Source organism: Schistocerca americana, chromosome 2 (genome assembly GCF_021461395.2).
Source record: "Schistocerca americana isolate TAMUIC-IGC-003095 chromosome 2, iqSchAmer2.1, whole genome shotgun sequence".
NCBI classification, from domain to species: Eukaryota; Metazoa; Arthropoda; class Insecta; order Orthoptera; family Acrididae; genus Schistocerca; species Schistocerca americana.
This window is the reverse complement of record NC_060120.1, coordinates 51,927,043-51,947,122: the sequence shown is the minus strand read 5'-3', so window position 1 is coordinate 51,947,122 and position 20,080 is coordinate 51,927,043. Positions and strand designations below refer to the sequence as shown.

General features: G+C 38.7%; 1 protein-coding gene across 5 annotated transcripts in view; it reads left to right on the top strand.

Moving 5' to 3' along the window:
- The window catches only part of LOC124596085 (protein tramtrack, alpha isoform-like), a 152,534-nt gene that overhangs the window by 81,315 nt on the left and 51,139 nt on the right, over window positions 1–20,080 (top strand). For 4 of the 5 annotated variants that reach the window (XM_047135077.1, XM_047135075.1, XM_047135076.1 and 1 more), the window contains exon 4: window positions 6,858–6,923. In XM_047135077.1, the coding sequence (XP_046991033.1) occupies window positions 6,858–6,923 (66 nt within the window). Of the gene's footprint in view, window positions 1–6,857; window positions 6,924–12,550; window positions 12,637–20,080 lie in introns of those variants that run through there. The other variant, XM_047135079.1, reaches the window with a different exon arrangement.

The window sequence follows — 20,080 nt, the reverse complement described above, 5'->3', positions numbered from 1 at the left end:
AAGCTTTGAAGTCGGATGAACAGTTTCCAGAACAGCTGCAGTGTTACTTTTACCTGGCCAAAATCCATACTGATGGTTGTAAAGGAGATCATGCTTTTCAAAATAATTGCTTAATTGAATGCACTTGAGTGATTGAAATATTTTTGAGAATATTAGCACAGTAGATTTGGTTGGTAGTTCTGGGGCAATTGTTTATCACCCTTTTAGAATATGGGGATAACTTTTGAGATTTTGGGTGAATCTCAAAAAGCTCCTTAGTTTATTAAAAATAAAACTTACGGCTTACTTTATCATGTGAAGCAAATTCCTCACAGATGTGTGTGTGGCTTTAATTTTGTCTCAGAATTCTCTGATTGATGTGACAAAGTAGTCATTCAATTCTCCTGGATCAGGCAGAGTTTTAATATACTTGTCTGGAAGATTTCTCTTATCTAATAATTTCCCATGCAGCCTTACACTTATTTGGAGCATCTTGTATGCACCTTTCACATGCTGGGTCTTTTGGCTTGTATGAACTTAGCTTTGTAATACTTTTTACTTCTGAGGTAAACATTTCTAAACCAAACCCCTGCTCAGCGCTTTCAGTTATCCTCATTTTTATGTATTCAACAAAGTATGATGATGCTTTCTCTAATTTCTGCCAGTTCTTTTGTACACCAGTTAATTTTGGCATTTTTACATTTACTTGAGGAGCCAATTTTTATTAATGGAGAACACGAAAGCTACAAATCCACATATTTTTTTAAAGTAATCAAAATTTATTTCAATTCCAGTTTTTTCAGTTTGACACTCTACCATCTAGTGAGCAAGATGTATGAGACAGGCGAAATACCCTCAGACTACAAGAAGAATATAATAATTCCAATCCCAAATGAAGCAAGTGTTGAAAGGTGTGAAAATTACCAAACTATCAGTTTAATAAGCCATGGCTGCAAAATACTAACACGAATTCTTTACAGACGAATGGAAAAACTGGTAGAAGCCTACCTCGGGGAAGATCAGTTTGGATTCCGTAGAAATGTTGGAACACGTGAGGCAATACTGACCTTATGACTTATCTTAGAAAATAGATTAAGGAAAGGCAAACCTACGTTTCTAGCATTTGTATACTTGGAGAAAGCTTTTGACAATGTTGACTGGAATAATCTCTTTCAAATTCTGAAGGTGGCAGGGGTAAAATACAGGGAGTGAAAGGCTATTTACAATTTGTACAGAAAGCAGATGGCAGTTACAAGAGTCGAGGGGCACGAAAGGGAAGCAGTGGTTGGGAAGGGAGTGAGACAGTGTTGTAGCCTATCCCCAATGTTATTCAATCTGTATATTGAGCAAGCAGTAAAGGAAACAAAAGAAAAATTCAGAGTTGGAATTAAAATCCATGGAGAAGAAATAAAAACTTTGAGGTTCGCCGATGACATTGTACAGCAAAGGACCTCGAAGAGCAGCTGAACGGAATGGACTGTGTCTTGAAAGGAGGATATAAGATGAACATTAACAAAAGCAAAATGAGAATAATGGAATGTAGTCGAACTAAATCAGGCGATGCTGCGGGAATTAGATTAGGAAATGAGACGCTTTAAGTAGTAAATGAGTTTTGCTGTTTGGGGAGCAAAATAACTGATGGTGGTCGAAGTAGAGAGGATATAAAATGTAGAATGACAATGGCAAGGAAAGTGTTTCTGAAGAAGAGAGATTTGTTAACATCGAGTATAGATTTAAGTGTCAGGAAGTCTTTACTGAAAGTATTCGTATTGAGTGTAGCCTTGTATGGAAGTGAAACATGGACGATAAATAGTTAAGACAAGAAGAGAATAGAAGCTTTCGAAATGTGGTGCTACAGAAGAATGATGAAGATTAGATGGGTAGATCACATAACTAATGAGGAGGTATTTAATAGAATTGGGGAGAAGAGGAGTTTGTGGCACAACTTAACTAGAAGAAGGGATCTCCAATTTAGTATTGGAGGGCAGCGTGTAGGGTAAAAATTGTAGAGGGAGACCAAGAGAGGAATACACTAAACAGATTCAGAAGGATGTAGGTTGCAGTAGGTACTGGGAGATGAAGAACCTTGCACAGGATACAGTAGCATGGAGAGCTACATCAAACCAGTCTCTGGACTGAAGACCACAAAAACAACAACAACAACAACTCATATGCAGAGTTCCAATTTGTGTTCTTGAACTTGTCAATCAATAACATAATGTGCTCCTTTCCCTGACCTCTTACCCATAGTGCATGAAATTCATTTGAATAAGTTGGTTGCTTACAATAAATTGTTAAAAACAATGGAACATGATCTGCAACTTTTCCATCACCCACCATCTTTGTGAATTGTTGATAATATTCTCTAGACCGGCATCATTGAGTAGGACACTAGGCATGCAGAGTAATTTTAAAGATCTCAAAATGTTAAAAACATTCTGGAGTCTTGTGTTGAATCTCGCATTTCAGTATTAAAATCTCCATGGATAACAACCTTTGCTTTAAACTTAAAAGGTATGTGAAGCACTATTTCAAACTTTTCAAAAAATACATTTATATCACCATGTGGAGACCAATCCAGGATAACTATTGTATTTTCTTCAGTCAGTCTTGTAGTACTAAATGCAGCATTTATTTATGAATAGTGTGGTGTAATCTCTAATTATTTAAATTTTAGACCATGCTTGATGTAAATTCCTGGACATTATGTCTGCTGCAGCATATCCTTGTGGAAGAAAACTGTCAGCTTGATTTTCTGTTAGCCAGTGTTCTAATACAAACATAACGTCTACATATTTAATGTTAAAAGAGTGTTCCAATTCTGTTTATTTCTTATACAACAGAAATTGACTTGCTCCAGAGCAAATATTTTATCACGGTTTTCATTCGCAAGTTAGCACTCAACTGCATGTTGTATATCCAAGATACACACACACTGTAATTGTTTAAGTTGGAACTGCTGGAATATTTACTGGCTAAAGAAAAGTGTTTTCGTCATCACTCTTCATCTTTTAGATACCACTCCTGACAGTTTTTCATCATGTCGCAAGCTAAATTCTATACACACATCACTTTTGCCTTTGAAAGGCATAACTTGCTTAATACCTCACTAAATGTTTGATTTCATGTGATCTGTATATGAGATCTTATGACTCTCTAAGGCCCTTTGCAATCTGTTGATGTGTAAACCATGTGTAGTGTCGCTGCAAGGCACCACACTTGCTAGGTTGTAGGCTTCAAATCTGCCGCAGTCTGTCAGTACACATCGGACCCACGAGTCGCCACTGTCGACGCTAGCAGACCGAGCGCCGTCACTTAGCTGAGACAAGCTAGTGCACTGCCCAGTTCTACAGCCGACTTTAATAGGAATGGTTCACTTGTTATAGCTTCAGAGATCTCATTTGCAGAGACGCTAGTTAGCACAGCCTTCAGTTAAGTCAGTAGCTACGACCTAGCCAGGCGCCACATACAGTTTATGCATTGACAATTGAACTATATGTGTGAAGCAATCAGAATTGTAAAGAAGTATTCGCAGTTCAGTCTATAACTGCACGTAAATATTATTGTACAAATTCAAGATCGACGTTCACCGTTGATGCTGAATTAAAGCTAAGTATTTAATTGTATTCCTGTCTACTAACTTTCTAATCACCTAACATGTTCCTGATTCACACAGGACCAGTTATGTAGGTCTGATGGTGGGATACAGAAAATATGATCAGTCATATTTCTGAATTCATGCAGCCTCCATTTAAGAGAGAGCATGAAATTTTTTGAATTGTTCTTTCCTGCATCATTTGTCCCCACAAGAAAGCAGAAAAATAACTTCTGTTTAGCCCTGAAAATTATTTATCTTACTGACTGCAGGTGCTGCCTTGAAATGTGCTCCTGGCTTTACCATGCTGTTGATCTCCTGTCTATGCTTCACAGTTCAGAAGCTGTTCCTCACCCTTGGCTATTGCTGTAAATGTCAATTTTACATGTACTTGTTGCGGGGAGACCATTGTTTTTGGTCTATAATCATGACAGGTATCTGTGGTGCCTTGAATCACATTTTCCACATAATTACTGTAGTCGACAACAGATGATGATGCCTTCAGAAAATTTGTAACTGCTAGTAAATAAATACTGTTCAGTGACGTTACATTGGTTGTGGTTCTTGAGTTTCTCCCGGCGTATTTGATAATCAAAATACACACGGGTGTACTGCCGGTCTACAGTGTCCAATGGGCACAATATTTCGGCGATCATACATGTCGCCATCATCAGGTGAACTGACGGACTGAGCTCCTGTGAACGTGACGGCATTGAGATCCGTACGCTATGGCTGCTCAGAGGGAACTTGGTTCGGTCGCAGCGGCTCAGTCCGTCAGTTTACCTGATGATGGCGACATGTATGATCGCCGAAATATTGTGCCCATTGGACACTGTAGACTGGCAGTACACCCGTGAATATTTTGGTTACATTGGTTATTTTTCTGCGGAGAAATATCTTTCTGTCTTGTCTTGTTTGGGCTGTATTTGATCTTGCCATGCAGTTCACAGTTTTTGCACAGTCTATATTAGAAAGTAGTTTAAAACCATTATCATTCATTAAATTTTCGTGTATTACATGTTTTCACCATGAGCCACTTTTTGGGACAGTGTGCGTATTGCACATCGAATTAAAGCACAGTTAAAGAGCTTTAGAAGGGCACCAGAATCAACTCAAGAGCATCAATAATTTTCGAATTATACTACGTTCATTTCTCAATATGTTAAAGTCTGGCACATTTTTCTGTTTTAGAGCCCTAAAACATAAGAAACTAGTACAATAAAAAGCTGTTTAAAAAAGGTGAGACATCTAGAATACTGAAGTCCACGAATTGACTAAATTTGGTTGACTTGATATGGACCTACTTGGAATCTCTGCTGGTGAATATCTCTCCATTACTAAGAAGAATCTATTCTACCAAATAGAGGGAGGTTGGAAAAATATGTTGAATATATGCATAATTACTAGCTTCAGTGAGATGCATAGACCATAATTTCCACTAATATTGGCAGGAAATGTACTGAAATATAAAGCTTGTGATACTCTTAGATTATTATGTAAATACAGAAAAAGTTTAGAAGTATCTGTAATGAAACATCTACAATTTAACATTTATGCTTCTTGAGTGCGTAAGACAGTCAATGGAAAACAAGAACTGACATTAATCTAGTATAGCTATCATACACTGTGCAATCAAAAGTATCTGGCCACACCCAAAACATACATTTATCATTATTATGCATTGTGCGACTACCTACTGCTAGATAATCTATATCGGTGACCTCAGTAGTCATTAGACATCGTGAGAGAGCAGAATGGGGTGCTTAGTGGAACTCACGGACTTCGAAAGTGGTCAGGTGATTGGGTGTCACTTGTGTCATACGTCTGTACGTGAGATTTCCACATTCCTAAACATCCCTAGGTACACTGTTTCCTATATGATAGTGAAGTGGAAATGTGAACGGACACGTACAACATAAAAGTGTACAGGTCAATCTAGTCTGTTGACTGAGAGAGACTGCCGACAGTTGAAGAGGGTCGTAATGTGTAATTGGCAGACATCTATCCAGACCATCACATAGGAATTCCAGACTGCATCAGGATCCGCTGCAAGTACTATTATAGTTAGGTGGGAGGTGAGAAAACTTGGATTTCGTGGTTGAGCAGCTGCTCATAAGCCACACATCACGCCGTTAAATGCCAAACGATGCCTCGCTTGGTGTAAGGAGCGTAAACATGGGATGATCGAACAGTGGAAAAACATTGTGTGGAGTGATGAATCACAGTACACAATGTGGCAGTCTGATGGCAGTTTGTGGGCATGGCAAATGCCCGGTGAACGTCACCTGCCAGCGTGTATAGTGCCAACAGTAAAATTCGGAGCTGGTGATGTTATGGTGTGGTCGTGTTTTTCATGGAGGGGGCTTGCACCCCTTGTTTTGCGTGGCACTGTCGCAGCAGAGGCCTACATTGAGATTCTAAGCACCTTCTTGCTTCCCACTGTTGAAGATCAGTTCAGGGATGGTGACTGCATCTTTCAACACTATTGAACACCTGTTCATAATACGCAGCCTGTGGCAGAGTGGTTACACAACAACAACATCCCTGTAATGGAGTGGCCTGCACAGATTCCTGATCTGAATCCTATAGAACACTTTTGGGATGTTTTGGATCGCCGACTTTGTGCCACACCTCACCGACCAACATCGATACCTCTTCTCATTGCAGCACTCCGTGAAGAATGGGCTGCCATTCCCCAAGAAACTTTCCAGCATCTGATTGAACGTATGGTTGTGTGAGTGGAAGCTATCATCAACATTGTATTGAATTCCAGCATTACCGATGAAGGGCGCTACAAACTTGAGTTATTTTCAGCAAGGTGTCCGGATACTTTAGATCACATAGTCTGTGTGGTTTGAACTGAGGATCCCTGTATACCTGAAAAACATTTCCTTGGGCTAAATTGTAGCTGTTTCTTTGGAAACCATAATCTCCTTCCAGAATCTTGTTTGTGAAAACAGTGGACATGTATTTAGGTTACTAAATGATTTGTGAACTTTGGTGTCACCGTTTCCCGTATTGTGCTGTGCAACTCATGATCAAAACTGATTTTGTCTCTCAGGAACAGTATTGCATGGTAAAGATTGGTGTGGTATGGGAAAGGTCTTGACTAGCACTAGATATAAATGCAATAAAAATTTCAGTAAAGTTTATTTCACAGCCCCTCAAACATCAGATTAGGCTGCCTTGATGAAATGTTAATTATTTTGCAATTTTTTGGGGTTATTGTACTAAATTCATGCAAGAAAGCACAGGATTTTAATCATTTTTTTCCTCCTTCCAGATCCAGGTCAAGCATTTACACAGTCCAGTGATGGAACAAGAGATCCAACTGAAAGTTTTGCACTTGGTAAGTCACATGCTGTACTATTTACTTAAAAATAATTGTGGGTAGAGTCTGCAGTTTACCTGTCCTAATTTCATTTTATGTTACAATAAATCATCTCCTACACTGTTCATTGTACAGTATTCTGCATTTAAATCGGCTGTGTTGTACGATATTTCTTTCCTCAACAAAATTAACTCAAAACAGCAGTGAAGTTAGTGGCTTGAAATTTTCATTTCATTTTTATATTTTGGATTGTCATAATGCACTTATTTTGGGAGAAATATGTAGTAATGTAACCAACATAGAACACTTTCTAAAACAGAAGGACCGACATTTTTGGCTTAATTTTGTATATAAGAATACTGCATCAGCTAATATATCCCCTTTGAAGGAGAAATTGTTTTTATTAACTTACAGATGTAAAACTTAAAATATAGCCTTGTTGCTTTTGCTTTGTTTGTAATACTGGTTTATCAGTTTATTTTACAGCAGCAGTTCATCATTGTGATATTTAATTGCAACTGTTGTATTTCACTTATTGATATAGTTTTATAATTTATTTCTGTATTCGGTAATTTTGTGTTTACGAGTAGTGAAACCTCTGCTTAACGAATCTGTTAAAATGCTATGTACTGATATATATATATATATATATATATATATATATATATATATATATATATATATATATATATATATTTTTATCATCATAAAATGTCTACTGTTTGTCGTGAAACATTACAAGATTTATATACTAAAACACTGGTGGCAGGTTGTGTGTGTTTTATGTTTCTGTGTCATAGCTAAGTGTGTTTTTATTTCATAACATTGTGTTATGATCAATAGACATTTGCCACAGTTTTATCTATTTTTGTTCTGTGGATGTCTGGGTTGAGAGCTGCTTGCCTCTATTTTGGGAATAAAAACAACTGTCTGCCTGGAATGTTCAGAATATCTCCTGCCAGTGAATAGATGTTGATGCTTTATTCTGTGAAACTTTCTTTAAAGGAGATTTTGTTCATCATAAGTGTATTTTGTGATTGTCTACTTGTCATATATGGTATTCTGTAGGATAATTTTATTTTTTATTCACTTATTTATTTATTTTCATTTTTTGTATGTGTAGTGAAAAATATATTGATCTCCACATGTAAAATACATTAAATGAAATCGTGTCATTAATAACATACCCCATTTCGCTCCACAGTCGAAGTAATCAGTTTTATACTTAAGAGATCAAATGAAAATTGAAGTACGTGTGATAAATAGGGTTCATTTCTGCTAATTGCCACATGTCTAATTGCAGTATGTGTTTGAGCTGTAATGTAGTGATTACTTTGCTGACACCAAGCTTGGTGCCAGCTTATGTAGTGGTCCTCGTGCCCTGTCAGCTGGTTTTAAAGATATCTTAATACCAGACTGATGAAGGTAAACCAACAATAATTAGAAGTATAGAGTTGGGATAGGAAACCACATACATTAAATTGAACATATGCATTATTAATTTGTATTTTCAGTGAAACAAGGAAATTAAACAACCGCAAAGTCATCATAGTGTACTTGATCTGAGTGGAAGATATCCTTTGTCAGTCAGTCATGCATTCCCCTGAATGCTGTTGTGTGATACATTAAAAATGCCCATCGGACGGTTGAGTGAGGTGTTGCTGCCTGCAATGAAAGGTGAAGTTTCCTGTTTGTAGTACCAGTGGTGTTCATGTCACTCAAGACTGCGAGGCTGTTGGGCTTACTTGTCACCATCTTGGTGAGAAGCATGTGTACAAAGTATGGCTGTTCGTCAGTCATTGAACAACTACCAGTTAACAGTGATGCATGTGACGATCTTTGATAAATGCACAGATCCACAATGACAGACAGAGACCAATAATATTCTTCTTTTACATGCAGCCTTGTTTTAATTTGGTCTCCCCTTTACTATACGTAACGGGACATCAGCTTTTGTCAATTTTGTGCTTTAGTCAGTAATAATGTTCCCTACCAGTGAAGGCAAGCTTATACTGTTAGTTCAAAGCTGCAGCCAGTAAAATGTTGGCTAGATGTTCACTGTACTTCACATCATCTGGTATCCTGATAACTGCTGACACTAAAAGCAGCTGTAAAAGGCTGAAGAGTGCAGCACATGGTGACTGCAAGTTAATCCAAAAGGTTGTTTGCTTCATCAGGTACCAAGGAAAGAGTGCTAGTGGGCAAGTGATGACTTTTAATCACTTTTTGATGGATTGATGAAGAGGGATTTAATGCCTGCCTTGCTGAAAGCAGACCTCACCCTTCAAAGTGGGCATCACAGTATCAGCTAATTATATGTATTTGGAGCTCCTGTTGAATTTGTCTACAATATTGGTAACAGGTTTTTTTAATCTTATAGTGGAAAAGTTTTATATTCCAAAAGGTGAGTTACTAGTACCTTTTGGTATGTCATCGCCTGTCTGTTGGAAGGAACAGTTAACAGTAACTAATATGAACTCAACAATAGTATACTTCTCATTGAACATCTTTATTGGACTCAGCTCTTCTGATTTCAGTACAAAAAGTATTTCGCAACTTGTAGTACATCTCCCTTGATAGGAGAAATGAATTGCGTGGTTGGGATAATCTTAACGTGACACAAATTAACTGTACTTGAAACTTAATCTTAATTGTTTAAAATTTAGAAATGTAGTATTCTGTCCTTTGTGATAGTAGTCTGAAAGTGTTTATTTCAAAATGGTTAGAGAAGACTACCTTTAACAAGTAGATTATTAATTTTAATCTGCTATTGATTTTCTGCATATATATACAGAAAATATCTTCTTTTTTTGTCTTTTCTATTTCATTTTTATATTTATGTCAAGCCTATTTTACATGACACTTAGTGTTCAGTTCGAACAGTAAAGAAGAAAATATTCCAGGTTATTTTTGGCAAATCATAAATGAAGATAACTTCGTTTGTTGATGTTGTCTGGCCACTTCAATAGTTAATTTCCACCTCTACCTCAAAATGGGGAGGTTAGGAGGTCGCAAGCTTTTTTCACCCTGGTCATCATTTGTAATAGAGAAAGAATATTAACAGATTGTTATAACAGAAGTTAAAAGAGGAGGGAAGATTTTCGCTGTTACGGACAGGGTGTTTCAGAAACTTACAAACTTCTTACACCAGAACAAGAAAAAAAAAATCATATAAACACATGCCCAAACTCTTACAGAAGAGGCAATTTTTGGAAGAAATTGAATAACAAATTTCCATGACCAACGTATATGGACTAATAGCAGTTTTCATGCTGCCAAATTTTTTCTTTTCAGAACACACTGCAAGGCATACTATGTAGAAAACGTGCTCCTGCAAATAAGAAGAAATGTGGTTTACGCATGATTGAGCCCCAGAACATTTAAGTCTCAGTGTTAGATATGTACTGGCTGGTATTTACCATTGATATATGGGTAGGTAGAGGAGGACCAGTTCCATGGCTTGCATATTTCCCCAGTCTAAGTATTTTGGATTATTACCTATGGGAGCACCTTAAAGTACCATATGTACTCGAATCTAACAAGGGAACCTCCCCATCGCACCCCCCTCAGATTTAGTTATAAGTTGGCACAGTGGATAGGCCTTGAAAAACTGAACACAGATCAATCGTGAAAACAGGAAGAAGTTGTGTGGAACTATGAAAAAAAAGCAAAATATACAAACTGAGTAGTCCATGTGCAACATAAGCAATACAAGGACAGTGCTAGATCAGGAGTGCCGTGGTCCTGTGGTTAGCGTGAACAGCTGCGGAACGATAGGTCCTTGGTTCAAGTCTTCCCTTGAGTGAAAATTTTACTTTCTTTATTTTCGCAAAGTTATGATCTGTCCGTTCGTCCATTGACGTCTCTGTTCACTGTAATAAGTTTAGTGTCTGTGTTTTGCGACCTCACAGCAAAACCATGCGATTAGTAGACGAAAGGATGTGCCTCTCCAATGGGAACGGAAAACATTTGGTCGCAAGGTCATAGGTCAACCGATTCCTCCACAGGAAAACAAGTCTGATATATTCTATACGACACTGGTGACGGCATGTGCGTCACATGACAGGAATATGTTGTCGACCCACCTAACTTGTACACTTGGCGAATGGGTAAAAAGATTCTTCTACCTTGCCCGATTTAGGTTTTCTTGTCAATGTGATAATCACTCCCAAAAAAGTGATCGCATCGGACGGACGGACAGATAATAATTGTCTGAAAATAAAAAATTAAAACTTTTTCACTCGAGGGAAGACTTGAACCAAGGACCTTTCGCTCCGCAGTTGCTCACGCTAACCACGGGACCACGGCGCTCCTATGCTCATATTATCCTTAATGTTGCCTATCTTCTCATGGACTACTCAGTTTGTATATTTTGCTTATTTTTTTCATATCTCCATACAACTTCTTCCCGTTTTCTCGATTGATCTGTGTTCAGTTTTTCAAGGCCTATCAACTGTGCCAACTTATAACTAAATCTGAGGGGGGTGCGATGGGGAGGTTCCCTTGTAAGCTGCACTTTTTTTCTGGTTTTTGTAATCCAAAAAAACACGTGCGGCTTAGAATCGAGTGCAAAGTAAGCGCAAGTTTTGAAAAATGTTGGTAGGTGCTGCCACAACTATCTTCTGCCGTCGAATATATGTAGCGCTACACAGGGATGCTTTGCAGGCACAAAGATAAATACTGGCAACAACACCTCTGTGTTAGCAAATAAATTAAAAGAGAAGGTAGAAGAATGTAAACATTCTACCGTGTATTCTTTCGTGTTTGCTGCTATCGCATTTAAACCCTGTCTGTCTAATAAACTACGAAACTAGAGTGAGACAACAGCAAACGCGGAAGAATATACATATCATGTCATGTTTATATTCGTATTATTCTTATGCTGAATAGTGTACACTCAGAAATGAAGCACGGCAACTGACTAGATTTTTAAATCCAAAATGTCTCTAATTTCTGTGCAGATTGTAATGTACTAAACAGGCGTCTGCAAAGATTTTCAAATGGAGAAAAATGTTCGCTAAACTCTCGTTCAGAACATCTTCTATCATACGCATTCTATCATTTGGTTCTTGTTGATCACTATCAAAGAAAGCAGCAGTGTAAGTAACAACAAATAGCAGTCTGTTGCTTTTGTTTCACTTATGAGAACATTCCTCCCTTTTTTTATTGTAAGCGGCGGTAGCGCGCACAAAAGCTAGCCATGCCGCGAGTGGCAACAGGTCGTAAACATGCATTATCAGAATGCGACAAACAATGAATGACATCAGCTTAGAGTGACGTAAACATCTATGACAAAGAGAACGGCACTTACCAGATCAAAGCAAAATAAGCAATCGATTCAAACCAGACGAAGCACGTGAAGAAGGAAGGGTACCTGTAAAAATATGGACGGAGCGCCTAACACATAGCAGTGGCTACTTGGTAAATCTTAACTGTTAAGCTTACGACTCGAACCAAACTACTGTAGCTGTATCTTCATCCTTTCGAGCTAAATTGTCTCTCATGCTACAATGGACCAACTTCGCTTCGATTTCGAGGTGCGGTCTACAACTTTTCCCTACCCTCGAATTTAGAGTCTCAAATTTCAGGTGCGGCTTAGATTCGGGAACATTTTTTTCCCCTTGATTTCGAGTCTCATTTTTCAGGTGCGGCTTAGATTTGAGTGCGGCTTAGATTCAAGTAAATACGGTATTGGTCTATGCAGCAGACCAATCAAATGCAGAAAATCTTCAACGTGCCATGGAAGCATGTGAAACCAGTTGAAACCGACGGGCCATTTTTGAAAGGGTACGACAGTCCGCGATTCAACAGGTGCATGCAAGTTTAGAAGCAAGAAGAGGACTCTTTGAGCATTTATTATGAGTTTCTGTTCATGAGCTCCAGTCATTTATATTGTAAACTTGATGAGCTCCAGTCACCAGTATTGCAAACTTTTGTTAATTACTTGAAAATGAAGGATTTTCAGACATTTCTGTGTTGTTTTGATGTAGGGAGCCTGACCCCAAACTTTCAGATGGTATTTTTGAAATACCATGTATGTAAGGCATGTTGATGAAGATGTTTTCTGATAATTCTGTCAGAATACTTTGGTGGAATTTACAGAGATCCAATATCTACATCCACATGGGTACTCTGCAAATCACATTAAAGTGCATGGCAGAGGGTTCATCGAACCACCTTCACAATTCTCTAGTATTCCAATCTCATATAGCACGCGGAAAGAATGAACACCTATATCTTCCCGTACGAGCTCTGATTTCCCTTATTTTATTGTGGTGATCGTTCCTCCCTATGTAGGTCGGTGTCCACAAAATATTTTCGCGTGGAGAAGAGAAAGTTGGTAATTGGAATTTTGTGAGAAGATTCCGTTGCAACGAAAAACGCCTTTCTTTTCATGATTTCCAGACCAAATCCTGTATCATTTCTGTGACACTCTCTCCCATATTTCGCGACAATACAAAACACTCTGCCTTTCTTTGAATTTTTTCGATGTACTCCGTCAGTCCCATCTGGTAAGGATTCCACACTGCGTAGCAGTATTCTATTAAAGGATGGGCATGCGTAGTGTAGGCAGCCACCTTAGTAGGTCTGTTACCTTTCCTAAGTGTTTTGCCAATAAAACCCAGTCTTTGGTTAGCCTTCCCCACAATATTTTCTGTGTGTTTCTTCCAATTTAAGTTGTTCATAATTGTAATACCTAGGTACTTAGTTGAATTTACGGCTTTCAGATGAGACTGATTTATCGCGTAACCAAAGTTTGAGTTCCTTTTAGCATTCATGTGGATGACCTCACACTTTTCATTATTTAGGGTCAACTGCCACTTTTTGCACCATTCACATAATTTTTTATATCGTTTTGCAATTTGTTTTTATCTTCTGAGGACTTTAGTAGTCGATAAACGACAGCGTCATGTGCAAACAACCTAAGACAGCTGCTCAGACTTTCTCCAAAATTGTTTGTATAGATGAGGAACAGCAAAGAAATCGCTTCTGTTTTACTCGGCGACTTTCCGTCAATTACTACGAACTGTGACCTCTCTGACTGGAAATCACAAAAGTCACATAACTGAGACGATATTTCACAAGCACGCAATTTCATTACGAGCCGCTTGTGTGGCACAGTATCAAAAGCCTTACGGAAATCCAGAAATAAGGAATCAATCTGAAATCCCTTGTCAACAGCACTCAGCACTTCATGTGAATAAAGAGCTAGTTGTGTTTCACAGGAACAAAGTTTTCTAAACCCATGTTGACTGTGTGTCAATAGACCGTTTCCTTCGAGGTAATTCATAATGTTCGAACACAATATATGTTCTAAAATCCTGCTGCATATCGACGTTAACGATATAGGCCTGTAATTTAGTGGATTACTCCTACTACCTTTCTTGAATGTTGGTGTGATCTGTGCAACTTTCCAGTCCTTGGGTACGGATCTTTTGTCGAGCCAACGATTGTATGTGATTGTTAAGTATGGAGCTAAAGCATCAGCATACTCCGAGAGGAACCTAATTGGTATACAGTCTGGACCAGACGACTTGCTTTTACTAAGTGATTTCAGTTGCTTCACTACACCGAGGATATTTACTTCTACATTACTCATGTTGGCAGCTGTTCTCGATTCAAATTCTGGAATATTTACTTCATCTTCTGTTGTGAAGGCATTTCGGAAGGCTGTTTTTAGTAACTCTGCTTTGGCAGCACTATCTTCGATAGTATCTCCACTGCTATCGTGCAGAGACGGCATTGATTGTTTCTTGCCGCTAACATACTTCACGTACGACCAGAATCTCTTTGGATTTTCTGCCAGGTTTTGAGGCAAAGTTTCATTTTGGAAACTGTTGTAGGCATCTCGCATTGAAGTCTGCGCTCAATTTCGAGCTTCTGTAAAAGATCGCCAATCTTGGGGATTTTGCGTCTGTTTAAATTTAGCATGTTTGTTTCATTGTTTCTGCAACAGTGTTCTAACCCGTTTTGTGTACCAAGGAGGATCAGCTCCGTTGTTTGTTAATTTATTTGGCATAAATCTCTCAATTGCTGCCAATACTATGTCTTTGAATTGAAGCCACTTCTGGTCTACACTTATATTATTAATTTGGAATGAGTGGAGATTGTCTCTTAGGAAGGCATCAAGTGAAATTTTATCTGCTTTTTTGAGTAGGTATACTTTTCGCTTATTTTTCGAGGATTTGGGGATTACAATATTCAATCTCGCTACGACAACCCTTTGTTCACTAATCCCTGTATCCTTTTGATGCTTGTTATTAACTCAGGATTATTTGTTGCTAAGAGGTCAAGTGTGTTTTCACAACCGTTTACTATTCGCGTTGGCTCATGAAAACTGCTCGAAATAATTTTCAGAGAATGCATTTAGCACAATTCCAGATGATATTTTATGCATACCTCCAGAATTAAACATGTATTTTTGCCATCATATCGAGGGTAAATTAAAGTCGCCACCAACTATTATCGTGTGAGTCGGGTACATGTTTGAAATCAACCTCAAGTTCTCTTTGAACCTTTCGGCAACTGTATCATCTGAATTGGGAGGTCAGTAAAAGGATCCAATTATTATTTTATTCTGGTTGCCAACAGTGACCTCTGCCCATACTAACTCACAGGAAGTATCTACTCCAATTTCACAACAAGATAAACTACTTCTGACAGCAACAAACACGCCACCGCCAACCGTGTTTAGCCTATCCTTTCGGAACACTGTTAGGTTCTTCACAAAAATTTCAGCTGAGCTTATATCCGGCTTTAGCCAGCTTTCAGTGCTTATAACGATTTGAGCATAAATCGACGAAAAAGTGAGCTTTCTGTCCAGACCAAAAACGGCGTGGGCATATCCAGACATGACAGCTGTACCCTAACATCAAGAATGTAATCAGGGAAGAAATTCATTGTACATTTGAGTCAGATCTTGCCCTTGTGACCATCACGTTAACCTACAGAATCCTTCGTTAACTGCACTGGTAAACGATCTTTTTTACTTCGTATAACTGAAAATGTAGAGTGCTGTCATAAATTAATATATAGGTACCTGCAAATGTAAATGAGGCGGTAAGGGTAAATCAGCACCAGTTGCCATTGGTTGAAGGGGCAGATGTGTTTCATCGTAGCGGACACTTAGTCCCTATCTAAAGGCTCCATGATATCTTCAGTTGAAAGAAAGGTTTAAACAGGGCAGTTTTGGGATGCCCTTCGAAAGCTTCCAAAGATTGAATTTCACCTGAGAGACCTGATTTATTTTCTCTCTCTTCTCTAACCACCATTGGAGAGAAAAGACAAAAACACCATCACTGATGTATCTAAAAACTTGTTTTCGCAATAAATACGAATTCTGCCTCAAAATGTAAAAATGTGAAATTATGTAATAGATGCTGTTTCATAGCACATTGTATCCATATGAAGTATTTTATCAGAGACAGTTTGAAATAGCTTTATTTTCTACCTATAAATATTGAAAATGTAAGCAATTTTTTATTACTGGTATTCCATATCATCTCTTCAAGTCAATTTGCAAAGCTAATGTGCTAAGAACGCATTTGCAAAGTAAAAAGTACATAATCACAACAATGTATCAATGCACTCATTGCTGTGGTGCCATGGTACTTGTGAGCAGTTGAATGATCCGGTTTGTGTAACATTCCATGCAGAGCAACTTACAGGGTGACACAGAAAAACGGGAACATTTCCACAATCCAATAAAACTAGAAGTGATGAAGGAAAGAAATTGCATTCATAGTAATTGAAACCTTACAACTTTGGCATTTATGAAACATTGATGGCAAAATTTTTAAAAAAAAATTATGTCCTTTAGATGGCATCCTCCTGTACGAATACATTCGTGAAATCTGCTGTTGAGATTCCTCATTGACCGCTGCAGTATCTCAGCTGGGATACTGTGAATTGCATCCCGAATTCTCTGTTTTATCACATCCAGAGTTCTTGGTCAAGTCGTGTAGACTTTGCTCTTGTAAAAATCACAAACGGATAAATCTGACGATCTAGGGCGCCAGGGAATGTTACCGAATCTTGATATCACACAGTTACCAAACAATTCTTGCACCTATACCATTGATTGCCATGCAGTGTGTGATGTCGCTCTGTCCTGTTGAAACCAGGCTTCCCGAACGTTTGGAAAGTTGTTCAATGCTGGTGTAATGAAAGTTTGTAACATCTCCACATAACAATCGGCATTGACAGTTATTGTGTTTGCCTGTTCATTTGCGAAAAAATATGGTCCGATAATCCCATGTGATGAAACACCACATCATACTGTCACTTTACGATAGTGTGTAAAGGGCACTCGTGAACATCATTAGGCTTTGTGTTTGCCCAGTAATGATAGTTCTCTTTATTTACATAACCTGTGAGATGAGATGAAAGTGTGCCTCATCTGACATCCGTAACTTGTTTAGAAATTCATCATTGTTTATTTTTGTTATCATTTGTTGACAGAATCCTAATCAAGGGTAACTACAACCTGGGACAACCAGGAGATCTGGGAAAAACCTGGGAATTTCTTCATCCGGGAAAAACCCGGGATTTTTTTTGAATTACGAGAATTTTTCATTGCTTTTGTTCTCAGTTGGTAAGAACCAATACTCTAACAAAGGATATTACTGTATCCTGCTACTGCAGAATGATACTGCAGCCATAAAACATGAATGAGAGAAAAGACTAAAATAAAACTTAAATTGCAAAGGAAATGGGCCATACACAGCAACAAAACACAGTGATGATACAAGTGTCTGCCAACAGCAAAATGTGTCAAAGGCTTTAGGAAGACTATGCAAAGCTTCATAACAACAAACTGCCTCCGATGGGCATGACGTCACAACTTTTAACATTAGATTTGTTTTAGCAGTTACGAGTGGGATCATGCGCATGCGCAGTTGAGTAGTATCTTCTTCCGCTTCTGGCTACAGGAACATGGCTGTTGGCTGTGTAAGCAGTCGCAGTAAAAAAAAGGGGGGGGGGGGGGCTAGGTGCACAGGGAAAAATTTTACTGGCGCGCCCAAGCTGCCAGATTGCGCAGCAGCCCTGGATCTAGGAGTGCAGGGGGGGGGAGGGGGGGGGCAGATTAATATAAAACTTTCTTCACAAAGCGCCTAGCATCCAGTGCACGTTGGTCTATCGTTTATTTGTATGGCTTTGATACGTGTCCCTGTCTGTTTTTGAACATTGTTGAACACATTCTAAGTTGATTTCTGAATGAACCATAAGTTGATTTCTAAATGCGTGCATAGTGTACATGATGTCCCTGTCAGTGGAATCCTCGTCATATCTAGAAATACAGTTTCCTGCAGACAAAAGGGGCTATATGAGCTGAGCAGAGTATAGCCGAATGAAAGAAAACCCACCGCTGTCTGATAATGTGGTTGTTAGGGTTTGCGAATGAAGATTAAGAAAAGGCAAACCTACGTTTCTAGCATTTGTAGACTTAGAGAAAGCTTTTGACAATGTTGACTGGAATACTCTATTTCACATTCTAAAGGTGGCAGGGGTAAAATACAGGGAGCGAAAGGCTATTTACGATTTGTACAGAAACCAGATGGCAGTTGTAAGAGTCGAGGGGCATGAAAGGGAAGCAGTGGTTGGGAAGGGAGTGAGACAGGCTTGAAGCCTCTCCCCGATGTTATTCAATCTGTATATTGAGCAAGCAGTAAAGGAAACAAAAGAAAAATTCGGAGTAGGTATTAAAATTCATGGAGAAGAAGTAAAAACTTTGAGGTTCGCCGATGACATTGTAATTCTGTCAGAGACAGCAAAGGACTTGGAAGAGCAGTTGAACGGAATGGACAGTGTCTTGAAAGGAGGATATAAGATGAACATCAACAAAAGCAAAACGAGGATAATGGAATGTAGTCAAATTAAATCGAGTGATGCTGAGGGGATTAGATTAGGAAATGAGACACTTAAAGTAGTAAAGGAGTTTTGCTATTTAGGGAGTAAAATAACTGATGATGGTCGAAGTAGAGAGGATATAAAATGTAGACTGGCAATGGCAAGGAAATCGTTTCTGAAGAAGAGAAATTTGTTAACATCAAGTATTGATTTAAGTGTCAGGAAGTCGTTTCTGAAAGTATTTGTATGGAGTGTAGCCATGTATGGAAGTGAAACATGGACGATAACTAGTATGGACAAGACGAGAATAGAAGCTTTCGAAATGTGGTGCTACAGAAGAATGCTGAAGATAAGGTGGGTAGATCACATAACTAATGAGGAAGTATTGAATAGGATTGGGGAGAAGAGAAGTTTGTGGCACAACTTGACTAGAAGAAGGGATCGGTTGGTAGGACATGTTTTGAGGCATCAAGGGATCACAAATTTAGCAACAACAACAACAACAACAACAACAACAACATGAATTCCGTGAACACTCTCCCGGGATGTTCCAACCACTGCTACTTGCTTACGAATTGAACGCTGTGGGTCCCATAAGACAGACTCGTGTACAACATCAATGTTCGCTGGAGAATGCACACTTCTTGGTCATCCTGTTGGTTTCTTCGTGAGGCCAGATCCAGTCTCTTCAAAGTTATTAATCCAAAATTTAATTGCGTGTTTTGATGGAACGGCATCATGACGTCCTAAATTATTAAAACTATGAATGTTTTTATAAAACATTTTTATAGCTATCACATGCTGTTGTCAGTTCCACTGATCCAGGATTACTGAAATGGCAGACTGTTTTCTCGCTAACTGTCACGAACCCGCAGTGCTGCCACCTGCCCATGGCTACCACTAATCATTTCAAGCATTCTCGTTATTCTGTGTCACCCTGTGTTACTCAGCAATGGGACCTAGCACCTTAGACCCAAGAAACACAAACCTTAGTCTCCTTGCTAAAGTTGAAAAGTTTGTTTATTGCGGACACATTTAACGTGGCAGTTTTTAGGTGGTGGGTGTTCAGAACAGTGGTTGTGTCTAATGCCGGTAAAGGTCAGGCTATAACTACTTCATTTATAACACTGCCACCATAGGCAAGCAGTTGCATGGTAGCCGTTACCCAATGCTTTGTGTTGTGTGTTGCTTACGGTTTTCTTCCTGTTCCATTGTGGAGTTCAGTTCTGACCCTCACGACGCCGGAAAGGATCAGCAATCCCTGTGACAATGTCACTTGTGCTTTTGCAGAAATGTAGAAGGTTGTAGGCTGCTGGCCTGCAAAA